Source organism: Callionymus lyra, chromosome 3 (assembly GCF_982586985.1).
Source record: "Callionymus lyra chromosome 3, fCalLyr1.hap1.1, whole genome shotgun sequence".
Classification (NCBI taxonomy): domain Eukaryota; kingdom Metazoa; phylum Chordata; class Actinopteri; order Syngnathiformes; family Callionymidae; genus Callionymus; species Callionymus lyra.
The window spans coordinates 31493254-31517659 of NC_141820.1; the positions used below are offsets into that span (position 1 = coordinate 31493254).

Consider the following 24406-nt stretch of genomic DNA (forward strand, 5'->3'; position numbering starts at 1 on the left):
TATTAATAACCTTGGATTTTAATTTAGTCGACAAGCACAAACTCAACCAATGTTGAGGCACTAAGAACCCAACAGTCTCAATGAACAGGAAGTGTTTATGCTGGTGCAGGTTCCAACTTTCTCACTTTTGAAGCTGCTATCAAAAGCTGATTTCAGTTGTTGCAGGCATCTGTAGCACACGAAAAAAGGAATGGATACAGTCTGCGCCGGGGAAAAAGGCTGTTGAACAACCGATCAGGGGAACTATAGCAAATTTACATTCCACATCTGATGATTTCTCAGAGAAAAAATTTTGTGAACAGTGGTTGGAAATCAACGCTCTAGTCTTTCTGGTATAAGGGTCATTTGGGTCATCTGATCTATAGACAGGTTTGAAGGGAGAATTCACATGGATGTGTTTTATCATGGTCTATGGTATGGATCTACGATCAGTTTCTGCCATTCAATACTTATTAAAACATAATATTAGACCAACTATATATGTTCAATCTTATCTACATTTATATTGCACTGAAAATCAATTCCACTTGCGGGATTGAGATTTAAAGCCTGTTTGTAAAATTTGTCATAAACTTATCAGTTGATAGTTGGTGAATGAATAACCTAGTGATGATGGCGATGGCCCACATTTTCTCCTTATATAAACCTCGTCCACAGACTCCTGGACAGTTAGACGATCTTGTGAGTCCAATACAGTCACTTGTTGGTGCATTTTTTTTTTGTCTTTATCTTTTATTTTTTAGGAACACGACACGAACCTTCTGATCCTAACAACGATTGTTGAGCTTCAACTTAAAGGTAATGTGACTTTTTTGTGTCCTTGAATAAGACTTTTTCACGTTATAGGTCAATGTTTGCTCTACTTTTGTAACTTGTCTCTTGGTTTTTACCGTTTTCTATCCTTCCTTAATACACACATGATCTTCATGTTCTCTTTTAACTCGTCCGTTGACCTCATGGGAGGTACTTTTCTACAGTTCTTCATTAGGTATATCCCTATGTCTCTGGCCTCCCTAACTACTTTTCTATGTGGGCTGTACCTCTGATGTACTTGATTTCAATATTGTCCTCCTCGTGACTCGCAATGCAACCCTGAGCATATTCAACTCTGACTCTTCTGACTTCTGCTTCTTGTCTTCGTGTGAGGGCAACTGTGTCTAAACAATGCGACATTACATGTCTCACTACTGTCCCACACATTTTGTGTTGTTCTCCGTACTGCCTGCACTCTCTTCTTAACCTCCCTTAATGTTTCTCTAACCACTCTGATCTTAAATAAAGCATCTGTTTTCTATACTTCTATTCCCTAACAAGCTTGCCTATCTCTCTCTCTTCTTTAGACTTAAAAATTCTGTCTTCATTTCTTCAGACCTTCAAATCTCCATTGTTCCTGTTCCTTGAGGATCTCCACGGTTTGAAGATGGGAATACAACTGATCCTACTGAGTCTCCTCTCGCTTATCTGCCTCTCAGCTAGCCAGGGTAAGGCTTGTCATACATCCTTGTCAGCATAACAATCATTTGAGTAAATGTTTTCTTCCTTGATAAAGTTTGCTCGCCTGCACTTTTGGAGAATATGAACTTCCCAGGAAACGATGTCCAATCTTTCTACGCTGCTGATGCTGTACATTGTCAACATCTGTGTACCCAGCACCCATTGTGTCGCTTTTTTACTTTCTTCCAGCCTGACTCAGAAAGCAGGTAAAGACCAAAGACAAGAACTAAAACAAACATCTATAGTATATTAACAATAACGAATAATACACAGCAAATTCAAACACTGTACATTTATAATCATTATTTTTAACACTTATGTTGTTAAATAAATAAATATACACATCTAATAGTGCTCGTTACCAGCTGTCATGTTCCAAAATGAATGATTACTGAAACAATTTCCCCCCTGCAGTCATTTCTTGTGCTACTTGAAATCCACTACATCTGGACGACCTACATCTCAGATTCCTCGTATTGGAGCAATTTCTGGTTATAACTGCACTGCATCACACAAAAGTGAGCTTGAGATATCATCACTTTATGTTTTAATGTTTTATACTTATTATGTTTTTGGATGTTGTCTAGATCCATGTCTGCCGAATGTGTACGAACACGTTGACTTTCCTGGAGCAACTTTTAGGTCCGTGTTCACTTATGACTACAAGGAGTGCCAGAGGGTCTGCACAGAAGAACCAGGCTGCCAGTTCTTCACTTTTGTCACTGAGAAAGAACCAGTACGGAACACAAGGTAATGTAAACATGTTGTGGCAGGAGCAGACTGGTTGTGTCTCATTGTGAACATGAATTCTAAAAAACTAAGTGACAAAAAGGCTGCTGAAGAACCAATCAGGGGAACTATAGCAATTTTAATTGATAAGATGTGTGGGACCAAAAGAAGTAGCATTAACAGCTACTAGTTTTAGGATTGATTGTCATGTAAATATCCACTTATAATCCTACCTCGTCTAAACAAAACTCACCCAAAGTCACTGTTTGTAACTAAAAAAAACACAATTCATAGTCACATATCAGAAATATTCTGTTACTAATATGAAATCATTCAGACATACAATAAAACAAAGTAGAATCAGTCTTAAAAACTCCAAAACTCTATTATCAGCAACTTCACCTCACTAGGCAAGACTAGACAAACATCAGTACCAACCCTCCTTTATTGAAGATTCCCTGCAACTTTCTTTCTTTCGACAGCAGCTTTACGTTAATTGGAAGTCTCCATGTAACTGTTGATCAATAATATACTGTATGTTCCTTATCTTATCTTAAACACTGGCATATTATATATTATATTATATTATAGGTCACATGTGGTCCAAAGGAATGACCTTTAGAGGAGTAACGTGGGATTATTGTGTTTTTGAGGTAATCAGTCTTGTCCCATTGGTTTGAGGCGTTAGGCAGACCCTCGATACAGTGGAGGAATGAGATTAGATTAATTAGAAGATGATATTTAATCTTCATTATTTCCATTTTGTATTTTCTGGTTCTTAGATACAAATGCGAGCTCAAATTCACCTGGAACATTCCAACACCACTTGTGGTGAGGAAGGAGAGCGGTGTCATCGCCGGATTTTCGGATTTCCTTCAACTATCAGAATCCAACAAACCAGGTATAAAATCACTGATATTAATTGTATGAATTTCAAGGTATTCATGCCGTTTTACTTCATGCACCGTTTGCAGATTGTGAAACAAACCCCTTTATTAACTTGGAAATCATTGGAAATGACATATTGAGGATGCCTGCCGTCAGCTTTGAACATTGTGAGACCCTTTGCAATGCTCATCCCCTCTGTACATACTTCTCTTATAATAGGTACGTGGTGTGTCGTTAATGTGTTACTCTTGGTTAGGTGAGATAAATAGCATTTCATGATAATTCTAATGCATTGCAGAAATGCAGTCTTCTGTTACCTGAAGAGCAACACGGGCACCCTCTCCTTCAGAGGACAATCTTCATTCACCTCTGGGATGCCCACTAGATCCTGCAAGGCCAGTCGTGGTATGTTTATTGTCTTACATTCCTAATCTTTCTCACATAGTTTTAAAAAATAAAACAAAAATAGCTATGATAATAAATCCAGTCCTTGAATTGCAACCCCCTTTTGGTGAGGGGTTTCAGCGACCCAATGACTTCAGTAGCCATGTTGACAGTTGCCTCATAACAAACAAGTCTTAAATAAGGAACCAAACAAAAAATATTTGATGCAGAGGTTTAAGGATCGGGGAAATGTGAGTTCTCCTACTAGAATGGGTCAGAATTCTCGCTGCAGAGTTTTTTTTATTAACTGCAGTCAAGACAGCTCCTTCTTCTTCAGACATGAAAATGAACTGATAAACTAGTCTAAACGAGAAGACAAACAGCCTCCCTAAGCTTCAGAAAAATGTTTGTTTTTGGTCAGTTCTATTGTTGAATTCACAACAACAGTTCCAGGTTCTCTCTCTGTAAAATTTGTCTCTCTAATCAACAGCACCTTTGTACTACTTGTCTTATTGTTGATCTGTGTTTTAATCTTTCTGACAGCGTGGACAAAAGAGAAATATGAAGGAATAGGTTTATTTGGTTCCGATCTGGGCTTTGTGATTGCTTCAGATGTCAATCACTGCCATGGGCTTTGCACTGACAATCCAGAATGTCAGTTCTACACCTACCACACAGATGTTGTTTCAGCAGCTACTCGGTAATTCCCTCACATTTTATTTCTTGTTTCAACCCTATACGTCATTTTTTAAATGTGGTTCTCTTTTTTTTATAGGAGAAGATGCTACATGAAACGTGTCATCACTTTACCTTCTCCTCCAAGAGTTGCCACAAGGCCCAGTGTTATATCTGGCTTCACCCTGAAGAACTGTGTTTAATAGTAGAAGTGTTGTACATTAAAAAAAAAAAGATACCTTGAGGTAAAATCAAATTTTCTATTATTTTGATGATGTTCTGTGACTTTTTTATAGTTTGTTGTCCCCCAACTTTATAAAATCCTTTATGTAGATAAATAATGATTCATAGTTATATTGAACAAAGCTGTGATCAGGAGACTGATTCTTCACATTTTTGCACCTAGAATCCTTTTCTCAGTTATATTGAGAGAGTCCGATTAATATTGTAAAAGAAAATAATGTTTTTGTTTTAATAAACATGAGTTTATAAAAAGAAAGCTTTAATAAACCTTGCATTGATGTCTTGATATAAAAAATGAAATTGTTCTGCAATGTGTAGTCTTTCTATTTGTCTAAAATGCAATATTGTGTCAAGATTTGTTTTTCTTTTCATACATTTTTTAAGGAATAAACATGTTTTATTTGAAAACGACGTCAATTCAATTCAAGGGGTTTGAAAAGTGAGTTATCTTCATTCATGTGAAGATAACCCTTCAACACCAGTGTCATCTACATTTCATCACTTCCCAATTTGATTGAAAGTCTTCTTCAGAGAAATCTTTAAGCTTAAGATATAAAATCCTCTTCCATTTTTGACTCACTGCAAAAGGCACCAGTTGGCTCACATGCGCCCCCTTCTGTGCGGGAGAGCACTGTTCGTCTCACAGAGTTTTTCACTGTGGTTTCATCTCCCATCAGTGATGCTAAATACATCACTAACAAAGATCAAACTTTAATGGCTTAAAACATTGCCTAGAAAATCAGGATATACAAACCTATCAGCAAGCATTATATTGTCGACATGTAGAGATATGGCAACAGTCAGGCACCATATTCATAAATCAACCCTGTTTGAGATGGATTGTGCAATCAGAGGTGAGGTTCTGACCCAGTTTCACTCTGTATTTGGGTGAAAAACATGGACATCTAAGGATTTGACTATGAATCAGTCATACATAAAAGATCAATGGACAGATAATAATATTGCATTCATGTTATGTATTTTTTCCTCTTCACTCCCCTGACCGCATGTCCTTGAGAGGTTAATGCATTGATTTTTTTTGTACTTCAGTGGTTACATATTTTATTCTTGTAGTATTTGTTGTTCTTGCTGTTGAGGTTATTATCTTTACACAGAGTATATTTGTGGTCATTGGTCGAATGGCGAATTTGTATCCTCTGTACCCAAGACTTTTCCATGTCTTCCTTCAGAAGCCGTTTAGTTAAAAATAAAAAAGTTTAATATAAGAAATATTTTGATTTACCACGAGTTAAAATTGTTATACTTGCAAGAATCAAAGCTAACATACCAGGAAAATTCTTCCTCTTTCGGTTCCCATAGAAGGGAGATTTTCGATCCTCCATGTCAAATATTTTCCTGGGTTTTTTGATTAAACGTTTTAAATAATATACAATTCATTCAATTGTGAACTAACACAGGGAAACAAGATTGAAAGTCTATTTGTCAAGTGTTATCATCAAATGATCAGCTGAAAACTGGTTAATACGTAACCACATTTACTTTTCATATTATCAGTCGGAAAATTTTTTGGTTTAGGAAACACACTGCCTCAACTAAAAGGTAATAGTATTTTCAGATAATTTGTAGATATGATTATTTACATCTCTACAATGTGTCAATTTCTAATTTATTATTATTATTGTTCTTTTATCAGCTTGAATATGGTCTAAGTCTTAAAGTCTGTTCAAAGTGAAACTAATGTGTTGATTTAAGTGTCTCTTAAATAGATCTTGGACCTCAAATGTACTGACGGTTTGTAAAAAAAACCTCTCTTTTCATTGAATACGTACAAGTATTAGATAAATTCACATTTAATCAACAATTTTAAAGATGTTGTGCAGCTCTTCAGGTGAGGCATGATGTGAGCTCCATAATGCCATTTGCTGAGTGATTGCGATAATTGCATAATTTGATTGAAAATAAGTAGTTTGGCGGCGCCTGATCGGCTTTTTTAGTTATTTTAAACATTTGAATGTCCTTCAAAAAACAAACATAAGCATAAATTAACACAGCATTACAATGTATAAGGAACATGCAACATTATACTGTATATTTTGGCAATTAACAGCAAATTGGTTTGAAATCAATAAATAAGGTTTTAATGGTCCACACTCATAGCGTCTGTGTCTCAGCCAGTTCTCTGTCGATCATCTGCTTCTGCACCAAGTCCTCTACTCTGCCCACCTCCACCTCGTCAACGTCGTCCATGAAACTGGACCAATCGGTGGAGCCGTCTCCCCGCTCCATGGGCTCAGAGTTACCGAGGTGCACCTGGGAGGAGTCGGTGTGCGTGGTGGTCACGCAGCTGCAGCTGTCACAGATGCCGACACGCCTCAGGCCCGGCGAGACGTTAGGCCCGGTGAAACTCTGCCGGCAGCTCTTGCAGGAGACGGGCCAGCAGTGTCTATGAACCTGTCGGGTGAAGACGACACGACTTCCTCAGCTCAGGTGCTTCTAATCAATCAATACAACGCGTTTAAATTTCAAAAAGACTAAATTGAGAAATGGTTCCTACACTCAGAGCGTGGCTGCGGAGGTGCTCCTGCCTCGTAAACCTTTTGCCACAGATGGGACAGGGGAAGGGTCTCTCTCCTGTGTGACAGCGTATGTGTCTCTTCATGATTCCCTTCTGCTTGGCGGTGTAGGGACAGAACGGACACTTGTGGAGTTTGACCGACACCAGAAGGCCATCACCTGTGAGGGAGGAAACAAGCAAAAAGGACGTCAATATCCATTCCATTGGAGTTTCTTAGAACCTACATCTGATCAGTTAACACAGAGCAAGGTTCTCATCAACTCTTTCTATTTTGAAATAAATGTATTGGACTCAGATGTCATTTAAGGTTTTACTTTAGGTTTACTAGCTTCACGTTGATCAACATGTTTTCTTTTCATTTATTCTACCTAAAGGTATTTGAGGTTTTTGGAAATGTTGATGTTGTCATGATCCAACCACACCTTGTGGACTGAGCTCTGAAGCTACTTTGACATTGATTAGATTTCTGTATAAAATACTTAAATTAGATAATATGAATGAACAACACTTTATACCTATCTTATGATTTATATATTTAAAATCTTTATACATTACGACTTAAGCTGCCAAATCAAAGAGGAAAATATGCAATCAGGTATATTGTGACTAAATTATTGTATATTTCATGCAAGTAACATTTAATGAAATGTAAAGTCCTTATGTTAAGAAGCCACTAGATGTCACTGTCCACTCTCCAATGAGATGCTCTGAACTGCTTTTCTATGGTAACATTATTGTTAAACTGAGGGCGCCACCTACTGAGCTCGAGGAAATAAGTTTAACCTTAAAGCCTTAGGTCAAGTCTACTTAAACCTAAACCTGAAAACTTTGACCAATCATGATTATTTTGGTAGTTAAGGTGATGAAATGTCTCTGAGACAAATGTTAAATTCATCACAGTGGATCCAAGACCAATTGAAAACTAAATTAATTCAGGATCTTAAATTTAGGATTTTACCTGCATCCTCTCCGAGCCAATCGGCCTGGATCTCCATGATGGAAGAGCCTACAAGACCCAGCCCGTCATCCACCCTGCCTCCTCCGGAACTGCTACTATGTCCTTGAGAAAAGCACTGTCCCGTTCTTTCCTCGGAAAAACCTGGGCCTTCCCCTCTTGCCAATATCTCCATCAGATGCCGGGAGTTGTAAGAGTGGCTGTACTCTAAAGGTGAGCGTTCGTTGGACGGGGAGTTGCTGGATTGCAGAAACCTGCTGTGGTGATGGGATGGGCCTGTGTATGAAGACAGGTGTTTGGTTTCATGAGACTCCATCAGTTCTTCATCTGGGTCGTACTCAATTTTAGGGTTAACTAACTCCGGAGGATCAGAAGACGAGGAAGATGAGCGGTTGGTGTGATCCATGTGAGCTTTCGTTCTCTCCTGACTCGACGCCAGGTCCCCTCTGGACTGGTAGTCGCTGTCTCGGCTTGGGGGCGTCGCTGCTGGTATCGACAAGGGAGTTCTGGACAAAGTTGTAGGCTCCCTGATAATCTCTGACCCTTCGACTTCCCCCTCTTCCTTCTGAGCCTTTGAATCCCCTGTTGTAGCCATCGAGGTTGAAGCAGCGGTGCCGCTGTCAGCTGGTCCAGTTCTTCTATCTTGGTCAGGTTTCACCATAATCTCATCCTTGTCCTTGTTGCAGATCTCCAAAGATGAGCGAATGTATCCTTTACAGAAGCTCACCAGGTCAGTCATTTGTAAGTAGCTAGCCGCTGACATCACCTCGATGACATTGTTTCTATTCAGGGCCAAACGGCCCGAGTACAGGAAGTCCAGGATGATGGAGAAGGCATCAGCAGTGACGATATCCAATGAAGCAGTGCTGTGGCGTTGACTGTTATCCTGAAACCAAACACAAGTCTCTATCATTTGAATGATAAATCATATGCATTACAAACTAAATAAGGGATATTTACAGAATTTTAGCTCATTTTGCAAACTTAAGGCACACAAAAGAAGGCAGAATAGCCTCCCTGGAAATTCCGAAAACAGATTCAGCCTGAATTAAATATTTAATAAGTGTATTCAATAAGAATGATCTAGGCAAAATGTAAATTTTTAAATATCATCCTTTGTCGTTTGTTTTTCATTTACGTTTATGTCACAACTTTTTTTTCAGTTACCTACTGAAGCAAATGTGTTTGACTTATCTGGACAACACCAGGTTATTCAGCTCATTCATTTTGAGTTTTACTCATAATAATTAATGGAAAAAACACACAAAGAATGCAAGGAACTGAGCGGGTATCCTGGCTTTATATTGAATATTGAAGGATCCACTTTTGTTCATGTTACAAAAACCATAAGATAATGTTTATCCATACATGTAAAATATAAAAGAATACAAATTTTAAACTTAAATATGTAACTGAAAACATCAAATTCATCATCAATTATTATGTGTTTTAAATATTTAAAACTCTAAAGAAATGACTTTTCTTCTTTATTATTGATCATAAACCAAAAAAAACAGAAACCTGTGTCTATAGTGATGCGATGCACCGCATAAGCTAGATTTTTAATTGTCTTGTTTACTTATCCGTTTGCGAGAAAGCAGTAAGCGAAGAAGGTAAAAATATAACCCTACCTGTAGGTAGTGAACCAGGAGGGCCCGAAAGTAGCCACTGCCTGCAAACAGCACATTGCGGTGAGCCTTAAAGACTCGTCCTTCAACCAGGATGCTGCAGTCACAGAAGAAGTCCCTCTTTCTCTGCTCATTGAGCTCATTTAGAAGTTTAGGCAAATAGCAGGGAACCTCCATGATGGTCCTCACCAGTAGTGGACTCACTTTCTGGAACGAACATTGAAACAAGACATTTTTAAAGGTTTTTATATCACAAGTTGTTACTGAATTTGACTATTTAAATCATTGACTCTACATCAACATCCAGTATTTGATGATCATGTAATTGATCAGATGCTGTTGCAGAAACAACAAGAGCTGGAAGAAAACATGCTGTACGTCTGTGTAATGTTTGTCTTTCATATACTGTCGATTAAATAAGTAAAACGTTTATTTAACATGTTGCACAAGCACATGACTACTGTTGTTTCCACGCTGGCATCACAACACACGAATATTTATATCCTGGAGAAATGTTCACAGTGAAATTCATGTTTAATACTCAGAAATATTCATTATTCCACATGAAGTGTTCCAGATGTAAAACACCACACGTGACACAAGACGCTAACGCCGAGCTAGCATGCTATCGAAACGCAGAAAAAAAAACAAGCTGCATTAAAAAAAACGCTTGGATATGTGAAAGCCTGGAAATAACGTTATATTTTCAACGAGGCGTATGATAATAAAACGTATTTTACTTGCTCAGAGTTTGTGAAACTGCCCAGGCTCTTCCTGTCCACATCATCTGACGAGTTCCGCTTTGGTGTGACGTCATTAACGCGACCACCGAGGGGCGAGTCAATAGACTGCAAATGGAAATAAGAATTGTTTTTTATTTTTATTATTCGAAATAGGGAAAATGTAATTGAAGATTAATTATAATACAACGTTTGTATTAAAAAAAATGCGATGAAATATAAATACAAATAAATAGATGAAAATGCCCGTATGCCATATTACTTTGTTTAAAAAAAATCGCAGTTGTATAATTTCAAGCATCAAAAAACATTAGGTATTTTTCCTGTAATGAGGGCATGTATTTAATGGCTGCTTTAAACAATGTCGTTTTCTTCCAAAATAAGATATATTCTTTTCGTTTATTACGATTAAAACAATGTATTCTTTATGACTGTGTGGTGATTTTATATATTGTATATGTTTATTAGTTTGTTTAAAATATACAATAGTATTGTTAATATGATTGAGTGCAATTAAGTGTACTCTTTTTGCAGCGGCTGAATTATATTGAATAAACATCCTTAAATTATTATTCGCACTTAATATATCGACTTAAATAGACTTTATAAACCCCTCTAGAGATCTCCTTCGGGATATTCGATTTCCAGTAAACAGCAGACAATAGAAGGAAGTTTCATAAAAGCAAGAACAAGAACAAAGTTCAACTAAAAAGAGCAAAGTGCAAGAGATAACAAACCAAACGGAAATAGCACAAAGACCTAATAGGCTACAGTCATAGAATACATCATCCCTTCACTCTGCTTCTGCCCCCAATCTAAGAGTTATAAACTCTAATAGCACAAGGAATAAATTAGTCCCTGAGTCCATTAGTTTTGCATCTGGGGAGGAGCATTCGTGCACTCCATCTGCATCTCTGCTCACTGATGACAGTGTTCAGAGGATGACTGTCATCATTCAGGATGGACAGTAGTTTGTTCAATGATCTCCTCTCAGCAACTGTCACAAGTGAGTCCAGCTTCAACCACAGAGCCAGCCCTCCTGATCAACCTGTCCAACCTGTTGACACTCCTCTTGGACACATTCTCACCCCAACACAGCCTCCTCAGAAAGTACAGTCTACTCTGAACTTTCTTATATACATGGTCTGTGTTGCAGGACCAGTCCAGTTTACTGTCCATCCACACACCGAGGTACTTATAGTTGTCAACTATCTCCACCTCGTGTTCTACCGACCTACCTCAGATGGACACTGGACGTGGCTTTGTCCTGTACCTACCAAAGCTTTGTCGTTTGTTTTTCATATATATGTTTATGTCACAACTTTTTTTTAGGCACCTACTGAAGCAAATGTGTGTCACTTATCTGGACAACACCAGGTAATCAGCTCATTCATTTAGAGCCATGTTTTAATGAATGGAAAAACACACAAAGAATGCAAGGAACTGAGCGGGTATCCAGGCTTTATATTGAAAATTGAAGGATCCACTTTTGTTCATGTTACAAACTGAGAAGAGTTTTAAAGCCATAATATTTTTATCGATATGTGTAAAATAAAAATGTATTAAATATTTAAACTTAAAACATAAACTTCATCAATTCATCTCCACCTCGTGTTCTACCTACCTACCTCAGATGGACACTGGACGTGGCTTTGTCCTGTACCTCCCAAAGTTGTCCGTGATGCATCAACAATGGCAGTGTCGTCCACACACTTCTGGATGAGACTCAGCTTGGAGTTGTAGCAGAATTCTGAAGTGTAGCTTGACGAGACGTTATTAATTATACACAATTATTATTCTACATGTTTTTATAATTAATCCATTAATCCATAGAATACATTTTTTCAAAAATAAACAATAATAGCAGGTTTTGCTCATCTACAAAAGTTATTATAATTTATGAGAAAAATGTTATGAAATTGATTTATTACACAAAATGATTTAAAAATCTGTCTGAAAGGTTGAAAGCAACTGCGGATTAGTTAAATACAGGCCCAGATGAGAAGAAGTGTAAAATAGTCTAAAGGCCTTGGACCTGCCTTCGACTGGATGCAGATCTCCTTTATGTGGACTTTACAAGAACAAATCAAAGAATAACGGTTTATACCGGTTTATATTTAGTGCTCATGAGCTAAAATAGAGCTTTTACCAGGCGCAATAAATGTCATTTTCAAAAGATGTTGAGCGTGGAGGCTCGTGGACGCCTTGGCTGTGGTTTCTTCAGGCCACCACGAAGTCTTTGTTTGCTCCGTGCACCATGGGAAAGTATCTGAAACGACTAAGTGGCCTGGTCTGAATCTATCAGGGAAGAAAACACTCTGTGCTGCACGGGTGCGGCCCAGAAACCAAAAAAAAAAAACGCTTGTTTACTCATTGGATGTCCAAGAATAAAAAAAGGAACTATTTATTTTTGCACCAGATTTGGACTCAAATAAACATTTGTGTGCAGACAGAGTGGGCAGACGTGAGTGGCCTATGGTTGACGGCCAGCTCAAGACTTTAAGCCGACTTTTTTTTCTCACATTTGAACAGGATCAGGGATCATCAGTGTACACTGGCCTTTCCCTTGCTGCCAATAATATCTACAAGATTACCCTGCGATAGGGAAAGATTAAAAATAAAGAGGCCTATGAACTTGTTGTCAGTTTGATCTCTTGCATGCCCAGCACTTTTCTTGCTCTAGAGTTTGAATACCAGACAAAGTTAATGAGAAGGCCACCTGCAACATCCTCCGCACCACATTAGCACACAGCATTCAACAGCATAGACTAGGGTTGTTAAACACATGCACACAAACCAATACAATATTTAAGCAGTATAATATACAAATATCAATATAATAATAAAAATAGATTTTATTTAAGTGCGCCTTAAATACTAGTGACCAGGGAAGCTGCTGGAGGATGGGGGTGATATGGTGGGATGTGGGTTTTTTAGTGATGATGCGGGTGGCAGAGTTTTGGACGAGTTGAAGTTTGTGGAGGGACTTTTGAGGGCCAAAGACCAAAGAGATGGGAGTTATAACAATAATCCATTCGATGAAAATGTAGTTCGGCTTCCAGTTTCTTTCAGGATCAACTTTAAAATTCTGGTTCTTACTTTCAGATATATTCACGGTCAGGCTCCTCCTTACATCAGTGATCTGATCCAGCCTTACACCCCAGCTCGGGCTCTGAGGTCTGTGGATCAGAATCTACCAATGGTTCCACACACATGGTTCAGGACCAGAGGAGAGAAATCCTTCCAGGCTGTTGCTCCTAAGCTTTGGAACGATCTTCCTCTCTCTCTGCGCTTGATGGAGTCTGATGTCTCCTTTAAGAAATATCTTAAGACATTAAGACGTTTCTATTTGTTCAGGCTTTTCCTTGATTTTCTGGAACTTTTGTTGTGTTCTCAGTGTTATCTTGACCTTTAAAGTATATACTTTATTGAATATTGTTTTGAGTGTTTAAGCGCTTTGTGACCCTGGTCTGGAAAAGCGCTATACAAATAAAAATGACTTACCTACTTACTATTTATTTTGAGCCAACCAACCGATAGGCTCCATTAAATGACTTGGCGGGACAGATTTGGCCCCCAGGCCCTTGAATTTTACGCATGCGGCATATACCCAGTGTCCTCCACTTAACCACACACCTTCCTGACAGTGAACTCACCCAATGCCAACCCCAGAGCTACAGAGAGAGTGATGACAAGTGCATATTCATTTGAACATCTACAGCAGCATTACGAGGAAATTCCTGATTTTCCAGGGTATCGCGCTCGTAGTAGTCTCAGAGCCCGAGGCGCTAAGCTTGCCAAACAACAGCGCCGGCAATGGGTCAACTCAAAACAGTTGATGTGACAATGGCCTCTATGTAACATCAACTTTATTGTGTTCCAGTCGCTTCGAGACCCACGGCGGGTCTCTATGGGGTCTCTGCGGTCCACATCCCATCACATAACAGCCACTTTAATCCACAGTTTCCCAGACTGAGGGGACTCGGCACAGTGGCAGCTCGAGCCGCAGAGACACACTGATTAAAGAGCAAGGACAATGGAGAGAAAAAAAAAGAGACATGGTGGCGTATTCCATCTCTGTCTCTCGAGGGGAAAGCGTATGTGCCACAAATTATCCCAGAATGTGTGGAATTTGGATACAGAGGACCCTAGACCGTGGATGAAAGAGCTCCCACAGGACTGTGGCGTACTGGTGGTGATGTGGGAAGCGCTTGTGAAACTTGAAGTGAATCATACTCTTCATGTCTGCAGAAACATTATGTTTCACTTCACAATCAAGTACAGACATGTTGTGTTTGTCCATCAAAGTATCACAGCGTCACTGGTGGGTCCAGTGAAACATGTCCCCTCTGTAGATTCTACCATATCAATGATGTTTCTGAAATGGGACCCAATGGTCTTCCTTCCATATAATTTACTCATCGTGATGTGTGTCCCTCACTTGAACAAGTAAGTCATCGCCTCAGACAAATCAGTATCAAATTATTTAGCGGCGAAGAGGACATAAAATAAAGAGGTACAAAAACGAATGAGAATAAAAATACATAACTTTCCTACTGGCTGTGTGTGTGTAGGAGTTTGTGCCATAACCTCACCGAAAAAAATCCATTTTGGTTTTAGGGGGAAACTTGGGATTTGTTTGTTTATTCGCTTTGTCTTGGTACTTTCCCTCTCAGTCCAAAATATGCAATCGAAGCAAAATCACTTACCGTTGTAGAGGTTGGCGACAGCATTGATAAGGTTGCAAACAGAGGTTAAACCCCAGTAGCTTTGGGAAATGCAAAACTCTACACACAAATTCCCAGGGAGTATTTTCCATGACAGCAGGTACTTAAGATCTAGGTACAGAAGCCCCATATATTTGCAGTGTCTAGTGAACTTATCTGGCCAATTAACTGACAATGTATTCCAGTGCTATTTATCCGCAAATGGTCAACTCTCCTTGCCCATAGGAAAGCAACCATATGAGTAAGATCTGGGAAGTCAACCTATATGAATGTGATTTTATTTTGAAAATATAACTAGAAAGCAAGCACTTTTATTTGCAATGCAATTCTATCAAATCTATCCGGAAGATAAAAATGTCTCCAAAACACTTCTACACATCTCTACCCTAAGTTAAGATGACATCTACAAAGAACAAAAAATAAAATAACACAAATAGAAGGTACTGTACTATCTCCCCAATGTTCAATATTTTTAGAACTTTTTAGAACCTGTTCCATTTAGCTTATCAAAAATGCATCTAAACTTAGTGAAACTACTAGTTAATAGTAATTTGTAATAGTAATTACTTGGTAGTTATTAAAGCAATTCATGAGTTTAAAATTACCTCTGCCAATTGGGTGTTGGTAAAAAAAATCAGACAACAAACAAACACATTTTTTAATACGTACAGTATAATAAATGTTCATGAATGATATAAGATAAAAAGGTACCTTTTCCTGAGGTTTTCTGCATATTTCCAACAGGGAGGAAGCCCCAGGGCGAACCCAGTTCACTATGGAGAGATTGCATTTCTGTTGACCAGGCAAAGCCTTATAGCTAGAGTGGATTACAAGGTGAGTCACTTCCCAACCGGTGATAAAACTTCATGAAGCAGTGTCCTTATTGTCAGAGCCCACTAGATGTCACTCTCTGCTCTAAAATCCATACGTCTGAACTATTCTATTGAAACTTCAAATATATGAGGGCGCCACCTACTGATCTCTAAAAAGTACAAAACAATTGTTGTGTATTATAGCTATGTCTTATTTTGATAGGTCGACAGTTGTGATGTCAACTGCATGTAGAAGGTAAGTGAATTTATTTTCTTTTAAAAGTGGCTATTTTTGAACTGTTAGTTTTATTGAATTGTAAAAGCATTCAATGTTGAATTTAGGCACAAGTTCTGTCCAATTCATTAAAGGAAATAAAATGATTAACAAGAACAATAAACTAAACCACGTTAATAAAAGAAGACGCTTTTCATCTTAAACCTCATCCTTCCTCCTCTCGCACACTCACCATAATCCTCTTCCGAGAATTTTCTAAAAATTACCCGGCAGTTTGATGGCGGCATGTGTGTGGCTTTGGAGAGCAAATCCGCTCTGCCATCAGATTGAGGTGTGAATCCAACAACTCACTGATAAGACTCTAATCTGAGGTGTGAACTTGACTGAGGGATCAAGGAAAGTGAGTTGCTGCAGTAGGACAGGATAGACAGGACAGGGAGCCCAAGATGGGATGTCATTTTCAGAGGTCATTTTTTGTTCTGAAAAAATGAATTCACAGAGAAAGTGAATAGAAAAGTATAACACCTAATAAATGATGTTCTGGCTCAACAATTAAAATGTAAACAAAATGGTAAATGTAAATAAAATGGACAAATTAAAATGATAAACACAAATATAAATATTGTAGATTATGGACTTTAATACAGAATAAATCACGACAAATAAAGTTGAACATTCTGAGCAAAATTATTTATAAATGTATTGATTGTAAACCAACTAAATCTAATGAATTACAACAAGGGGTAATACAATTGAAGCAAACAGCATCAGAAATGACAGTTGATTTCGTTTTATGAACAGGATTTTTAAAACAGTAAGTGAAACCAAAGTGAGTAAAAAACAAATGGTTTATTATTTAATTATTGTTAATTAAAATAACACACGTGAAAATATTGAAAGAATAAAAAATGATTGTAAACTCAGATAAAAAATCATAATTCTCAATATAGATTAAATCAGAAAAATATAGCAGAAAGGTCTGAGCAAAAGTATTTTTGAAATTTAGTTAAACCAAGAAATGTGTTTGGAAATATAATGATTTAATATACAACTAACTGCATTGTAAATTATTGTTCTAAAAAACATTACAAATGATTAAATAATGAAGATAATTATACTAAATCTAACAGAAGTAAAAAAAACAATTGAATAAATTAAAGGATAGAAATATAATATACTGATATATTACATATAATAACTAACTTTCAAACAGATTGAATTAAGTAGTTGAGTTAATGTAAAAGGTTTAAAACAAGAGAATTATTGAAAATGTGGAATTGGTAAATAAACAAAAAACGGACATGTAGAATTAAGGCATTAAATGTACATTATACTATATTATATAATAATCATGGAACACATAACATGAACTGACAAAATAAAATGGTAAAGAAAATAATAATATTGTTCATTACATGCCCTTTTTAAATTAAATAGTATCATAAAAAGAAGAAAGCACTGATCACGCAGCATGCCTTTGAGTTGTGGCACGTACTTGAAAGTCATAAAAATAGAAACTGATGTTTTTCTTTTTTTTTTGAACTTGAGAACTTTGGGGCATCCACATTGACACAAATCATAACCAGATTTCTAAACCCCTCCTCCTTCTCCTTCATGTAACCCCCCTCGCGTCCCTTGTTTTTATATTAGCAGTTGAAAACAGCCGTGGGAAAGAAGGTTTTCTTGTTGTGTATCATGTTTTTATTAGTTCTTTTTTGTTGTAAGGTTCGGAGCCAAAACCTCACAGAGCAGAGATAAAGAGCCGCCGAGAGAAGCCACAACACCACGACAAAGATTTATAAATGACAATCTCCAGGGGAAAATAGAGGACGGCCACATGAGGAATGAAGGGAGTGGACAAGAACGAGGCAGGAGAGATTGGATAGATGGAAAAGAGGAGGAGAAGGATTGGTTATGGGGGGGGAGGAGGAGGAGGAGAGAAAAGGGGAAACATCCCCCCTCTTGCCCACATTAAAGACATGAAAAAGAAAACAAACAGAAAAACATGTCTGACATAAAGGGGCTGGTTTCCGCGGCGACAGCACAATAGCTGCCTGTGGCTCTCGGGGCCCTCGCCGTCCCGTCTGGGACCCGGCACCAGTGAAAGTCACCGCAGTCACTGGGCGCATCAGCGTGCATATGTGTGTGGGGAACATGGTGATTGTCATGACGGGCTGTGGGAACTGCCATGAAAGGGAGCCCACTCACAAGCCACAAAAGCGCCTTTCTGCCTCTTTATTTATCTTTGCTCAGGGGAGCCGGATGAGGAGGGAGGACTCCCTCTATCACGACCCATCACCCTCACGTCGCCCACTTATATACTGACTGTGTCCAAACCTGTTTACTTACACCTCATATCAGCTCAATCAGCTCATAAAAATACAAAGCGTCCTGGAAACACCCTGGAGATTCCGGTCCATCCCAAAATAAGAGTGCAGGCGTTCCCAGAGACTCTGTGTGGATCTGCGTCGCTCTCAGGCTATTAAAATTAGACCAGGAGTGGCAGCAAAACACACATTTCTCAGTCCAAACCATCACTTCTGATTACTCCGGTGCCAAACTCTTTCAGCTCCTAACTTTGCATGCGTTGCATTCCTGAGAACATCAAGCTGGGCACTATTGACCACATCACATATATTGATGCTTTCAAGAGCAGGATAAACTTGATAAAATATTGTTATATGTAAAGGTTTTATTCAGTTGTAATGCAACTGCATTTATTTATGTTATTAAAACTGTTTATTTGTTAAAATAGTTAACCTGCCTTAACTCTGATTCTGTGAAAAAAAATTATATCTGGAAGTTATACAACTTTTAATGTGAATTAATAACAGTTAAATAAAAGTTTAAAAGAGAATTAATAAGTCAAAAGGGAAATACAACTTGCATGTGCTTTATAATGTGGAATGACAAAGATAATAAAATTCGGATGATTATTTGAATCGTTTTACATATTAAGATTCATGTACTTGTTTATATTAACTATGATAAGTGCAATGCTAAAGTGTTTTTTTTAGCTGGTGTGGTAGGTCTGAGCAGCCTGTGAGGTCGTCTCACTCCTGCCTTTATATGGTTGAAACAAGACTTAACACTCAAAAATGGAAAACAATACTGTTGAAAACAAACTTAAACAAACTCTGGACTTGTGCTGGAACACATTTCTACTAAACATCTCACTCCCTCTCAGTGAATTCATTACAGACGCTGTGGGGTTTAGCAGATTTTCACTGTCATTAATCCTTGGAATGATCTTGTTTCTGGCTTGAGAACAGAAGTTATTGTACTTAGTAGCACATGGTTATATTAACACATGTGCAGAAGAATCTGGAGTGGGGTCTGCCGGTCCGACAGCAAAAGTGCTCGAGGCTACGCTGATGAAAGTTATATGAGCGTAATGCTTCGGTTCTCTGCCTTCAGATGGTTTGGATTTTCTATAAAGCATAACCTTTAAAGAGTTGAACGCAATGTGAAATGCAAAGGCACAATCTTGTTGGTGATGACGGGACGATCAATAAAGGGTAGTGTTGTGCAAACGCCAGTTTACAGCTCAGTTGGTTTAAGAATGATGTGAGGTTTAGCATTTGAAAGAAAAATACATTTTAGAGCAGCGAGCATGATCCATGAAGCTTCATCAGCCAAACACTATCGTCCATGTGTCAATATAAACCACACTTTTGTTTGCAACATATCATCAAAAACCTGGAAAAAAACAACTTTTTGTTCCTTATATCAGTGACTTTAGTGTATTAATTAGATTTAGATTGTCCAGACCATCATAATAATAATGTGTAACAGCTGATGAAGCTTTATGAAGTAGTCATTGTCAGAGCATAGTGGTGGTGCTCACAGTTTTGGAAAATAAAGGAGATATAGCGATATATTCGTATAGGATACAGTACAATAAGCAATAGATAAGGATGGTGCTGTTTATGTAAATGTTGTCGAAAATACACTGCAATATGAAAGTCACGTATATGTTTTTTAGATGTTGTGATTCAGCAACGTCATAATTGGAAGTCACTTCCTGCCAAGAGTGGCGATTCTGGTTCACTTGTGCACGTAATAATCGTGATTCATTGAGGAATGGAGCTTAGCTACCTTCACCAGGAGCCCTTTTGTTCAACAAGATTGGTTCCATATGTATAAACTCCAACACAAAACTAGACAAGGGTTACATTTTCGTATCTCTGTAGAGCGCATTTTTAACTCAGACGCCACGAATAACATCTGCTTAATTTTCCCTTCCCGAAAAAGAATTTGATTTCAGATTAAAAGTTGCATAATGTTCGAAGCTCCTTCCACTCATTTGCCCCTTCTATTAGGGTCATATCAAGACAGACGTCAGACATTCCACTGTCTACATTTTTGACTAGTACATCTAGACAATGCCAGCTAGTGATGATGAATACTCTCACGCCAATATGAATCAATAGTTGGATGCTAGAAACACTTACAGCAAGGCACCATACAGAGCACCATTGACAATATTTTGGCCTTTAACAACAAAAGAGGGATTTTTATACAATAGAAGAAAGTTTTTTGGCATAAGTCACATCGGATGGGTTCTTTTATTCATTTAATTTGCGAAAGGTGTGTTTTCATGACACATTTCCATTCACATCAGGCAATTATTCTGATTTGTGTAAACACAAACACTGCATATGGCTCAAGTACTAAGAATACCTTTTTATAAAGTAAAACAAGAGAAAATTGACACAACAAATCTTGTCATATCAGCATCTCGAGATATTTGTATCTTGTGATGTTTACATCTCATGTTGTTTCGACACGCCAGTTCACGATACTTAAGCTTAACCAGACCAGTGATAACCTCCAGTAGTGAAAAACAGTTAATTTTAGTGACTTAGTTCATTGAGTCTGGTTCTTCAAAATGAACAAGTTTATTATCGAGCCATGTACTGTAGTTTATAATTGTATTTCTTTAGTTCAGACAATGTTGTTTTACCACAAGGAATTGGACATTTTGTTAACTATTAAAACTATTTGAAAGCTAATAAGGAACGTCTTATCATTAACAACCATTGCCCCAATTGAAAACCATCTAAAATATAGACCTTGTACAAACTCTTCAACTGTCCCTCTTCCAAAAGATCAGGACAAAGAAATTTGAACACTATGATTACGATTTAGAGGTTTTCATCCTCCACAATAACATTCTATAACCTGCTTAACCAAGCTTTGCCTCCAATTCTAATGGGAATTCACATCCCCCCGTTGGACTCAATTTTGTTCTTTGAGTTTGGATCCTGTTATGGACCAATAAATCTTGCACCTCCGTGCGTTTGATAAATTAGAGAACCATGTCTCTTTCAGGACATGAACAATGTCGCAACGTGTTCACTTTTATTTAGCGTGAGTTGAAGAGGTTTTCTTGGCTTAAATGTTCCTACAAGTTGGCTGCGGCACTACGGCTCGTCAAAGTCGTTACATAGTAAGACGTCGCTGACCGGTTATTCAGTTTGACATGAACGAGATGTCACAAACACAATAGCTGGCCAGGGCTGGTTCCATCTCACAGATTCTAAAACAATAGCAACAGTCATGCATCAAAAACAATAATTGCAGCTGAGTGCTTGTGCCTTTTAAACTGTGGCTGCGCACAATCCACATGCGTGCGAGGGAGCCGTGTGTGCGTGCGTTTGCATGAATCAGATGGAGGCTGTGTGCGTTCACAAAGGGTTCACATGTTCATATTGGTGTCGCGCATGTGTGTAAATTGTAAAAGTATGAGCTTGTTAATTTAAATAAGGGACACTGCCTTGTTGTGGTTTGGAGGGATCTGGAGGAAGAGCACTTGAAGTGGCCAACCAAGATCGGCAGAAATCTCCCAGAATTCCATCAACAGCCAGAGCTTTTTCCCTCCCTTGGATCTCCCCTCCACGCCCTCACCACCAAACTATTTTCAGAATGAACTAATTCATTCATTAATCTTCTTATTATTGCCTGAAACATGCATAAGTGCCAGCCAACTATGATAAGTGGAAACAGAAGGGATTTCAAAAGAGAAACTACAAGAACATTTTTGCTTTGATAAGTCAGGTTTGGCTTATAATTTACATTTCGACCGTAACAATGACGAGATATAATATAGAAATAATTTAAGGAGGCAAAAAAAGTCTTTATTTAAACTGTCTTTCTTTTCCCCTAAAGACACAGGAATGTGAACAGGCCCTTTAGAATCCCCTAAATGACATTTCCATAGGTGAAAATATCCCTATCACCTATTCCATGCACAATATAATTGAAACAAATGGTGGCTTCTGAAATAACAATTGAAATATATGTGACAAAAAAGTCACATTCTTGAAAAGAGGCACACAACTTTAAACACAATAATTCTAGTTTACGAGCCATCAAGGGTTAACCGAGGGGAATTTCACATCAAAAGATTTGTTACATTTCCACCAGAATTCCTGATAACTTATCGACCAAACAGGAGGCTTTAGATGCGGAGATTAAAAATAAAGCACTTTCATCACCAAAACAAACAAATTCATACATGTCACACGCAGCCGTTGAATTATGTTTAAACTAACACACCCTTCCAGTCTGCCAGGCAGGAAGAGACACACTCAGCTGGGCATTGTGTAGAAGGGGGCATGCCACTTGGCCTCACCACACACACACACACTCACACACACACTGGGTCAGTCAGCCTTCGCTTCAAACGGCCGGCGCCTCGGTCTCGTGTTTCCATGGCAATCTGTACCAGCAATCTTCCCACGGTGGCAGCGGAACCAAGCTCTGCAAAGAACCGTGTGTATGTGTGTGTGTGTGTGTGTGTGTGTTTGTGTGTGTGTGTTTTTGTCCACGAATGTGTGGGTGTGCGTTTCGACAAGAGTGTTATCTTGTCCAGAATGGAGCTCAGATGTTCAGACACTCACTGGCCTGATTCCACACTTGACCCTAGGTTTCCGACACTTCTGTCTGACCAAGCGCAAAAGAAAATTGGCGCCTTTTGAAGTCGGAACTAATCCACCACTGCCCTTGGTAAGAGTGACACCACCGGTGCCAAGAACTTCTCCAGTCATCTCAGCCGTTATGGTAGAAGTAAATAAAAGGATGTACCAACCAGTGGAGTCAACATACCTAAAGTGATGGTTCATCCAGATTCACTAGTTTTCTACTCAACCCTATGTCCACTAACGGTTGGGATTATTTTAATGGTAATTTGTGTCTTTTTAGAGTTATAGGTAAAAATATATGTGCATTTTAGTGTAGCAACTGGAGCTTCGTCTTCATCTGCGTCCATAGAGACATACTTAAAAACATCCAAATACCTCCATAGTGCTCGTCTGTAATGTCCATCTGGTATTGAAGCCTAGACTTGGGCAATTCTACTGAAAAAGTATTTATTTTAAACTTGCTTGTAGCAGAAGTTAAAAGAATATATAGGTAGGTAGGTAGGTAGAACTTTATTGATCCCTTAGGAGGTCTTCTTCGGGAAATTGTTTTTTTCCAATTAGCCACAGCAAATACAGAAAGTTTTCATAAAAAATCTAAATAAAATAAGAACAAGAACAAAGAGAAATAAAGAGAAAGAACAAGATGATACAATCTAAGCCTAAAGATAAAGAACATAGATCAAAGAAAAATAATAAATATAGCGATACAGACAGGAAGTACTCATCAAGTAATTATCAGGAGTACTTCTACAGTCTGTACTGTCTACACTGAAAGTACTCTTAATATTTACCCGGAGTACTTCCTGTCTGTATCGCTGGTTATTCTTTTAACTAATGCTACAAACAATCTTAAAATAAAGACTATTTAGAACAATTCCTCTTGTCCAATACAAGATGGACGTTCGACAAGCACCATGGAAGTATTTTAATGTTGTGTCATTTTGGATGAAGACCACTGAGCTCCAGTCGCTACATTAAAATGGACATACATTTTTGCCTACAACTCTAAATACTCTAACTAACCCTGCTTGTGTACCTTTTCAGAACTGAGATTCTTCTGAGTTTATATCCATATCGTGTGTTCCTCACATGGCCTAGTAAGGTCAACCATGAACCTTTGCTGGGAATGACGGCAACAAACCACCACCTCTCAGTATCTCTACCATCTCCCACTGTCGGCCTTTAGAAATGATGGAATCCCTCGTGAATCATCATTCCCACACTCATCACCTCACTCACTTCCTCTCCACCGGCCGCTATTGTTCTCCCGAAATGTGTTTAGTTAAAGGAGCACTGAAAGAAGAGAGGGAAGTGAATGAATTGAGGAAGGACAGTGGGATGAGTATGGGGGCTAATTGACTGAGAATGACTGAGTGGAGGGGTGGAAAGATGGAGGGAGGTGGCGATAGGGTAGCGGAGTCAGAGTAGGGCCGA

General features: G+C 38.3%; 2 protein-coding genes across 2 annotated transcripts; one reads left to right on the forward strand and one right to left on the reverse strand.

The window, feature by feature from the left end:
- The first annotated feature begins 1407 nt into the window (after positions 1 to 1407).
- Positions 1408 to 4373, forward strand: LOC148084479 (coagulation factor XI-like). The gene is made up of 9 exons (XM_087787563.1): positions 1408 to 1481; positions 1550 to 1700; positions 1909 to 2012; positions 2082 to 2244; positions 3006 to 3124; positions 3198 to 3330; positions 3410 to 3516; positions 4039 to 4195; positions 4271 to 4373. Exons 1-9 carry the CDS (start codon positions 1421 to 1423, stop codon positions 4371 to 4373), a joined length of 1098 nt encoding a protein of 365 aa, XP_087643689.1. The 5' UTR covers positions 1408 to 1420.
- Positions 4374 to 4928: 555 nt separating this feature from the next.
- zbtb8b (zinc finger and BTB domain containing 8B) lies at positions 4929 to 10333 on the reverse strand. Its single transcript, XM_087785939.1, has 5 exons — positions 10273 to 10333; positions 9536 to 9739; positions 7908 to 8790; positions 6929 to 7107; positions 4929 to 6825 (listed from the first exon to the last, which is right to left on the reverse strand). The coding sequence occupies exons 2-5, from the start codon at positions 9707 to 9709 to the stop codon at positions 6526 to 6528; spliced, it is 1536 nt and encodes a 511-aa protein (XP_087642065.1). The 5' UTR covers positions 9710 to 9739; positions 10273 to 10333; the 3' UTR covers positions 4929 to 6525.
- Between the last annotated feature and the right edge of the window lie 14073 nt (positions 10334 to 24406).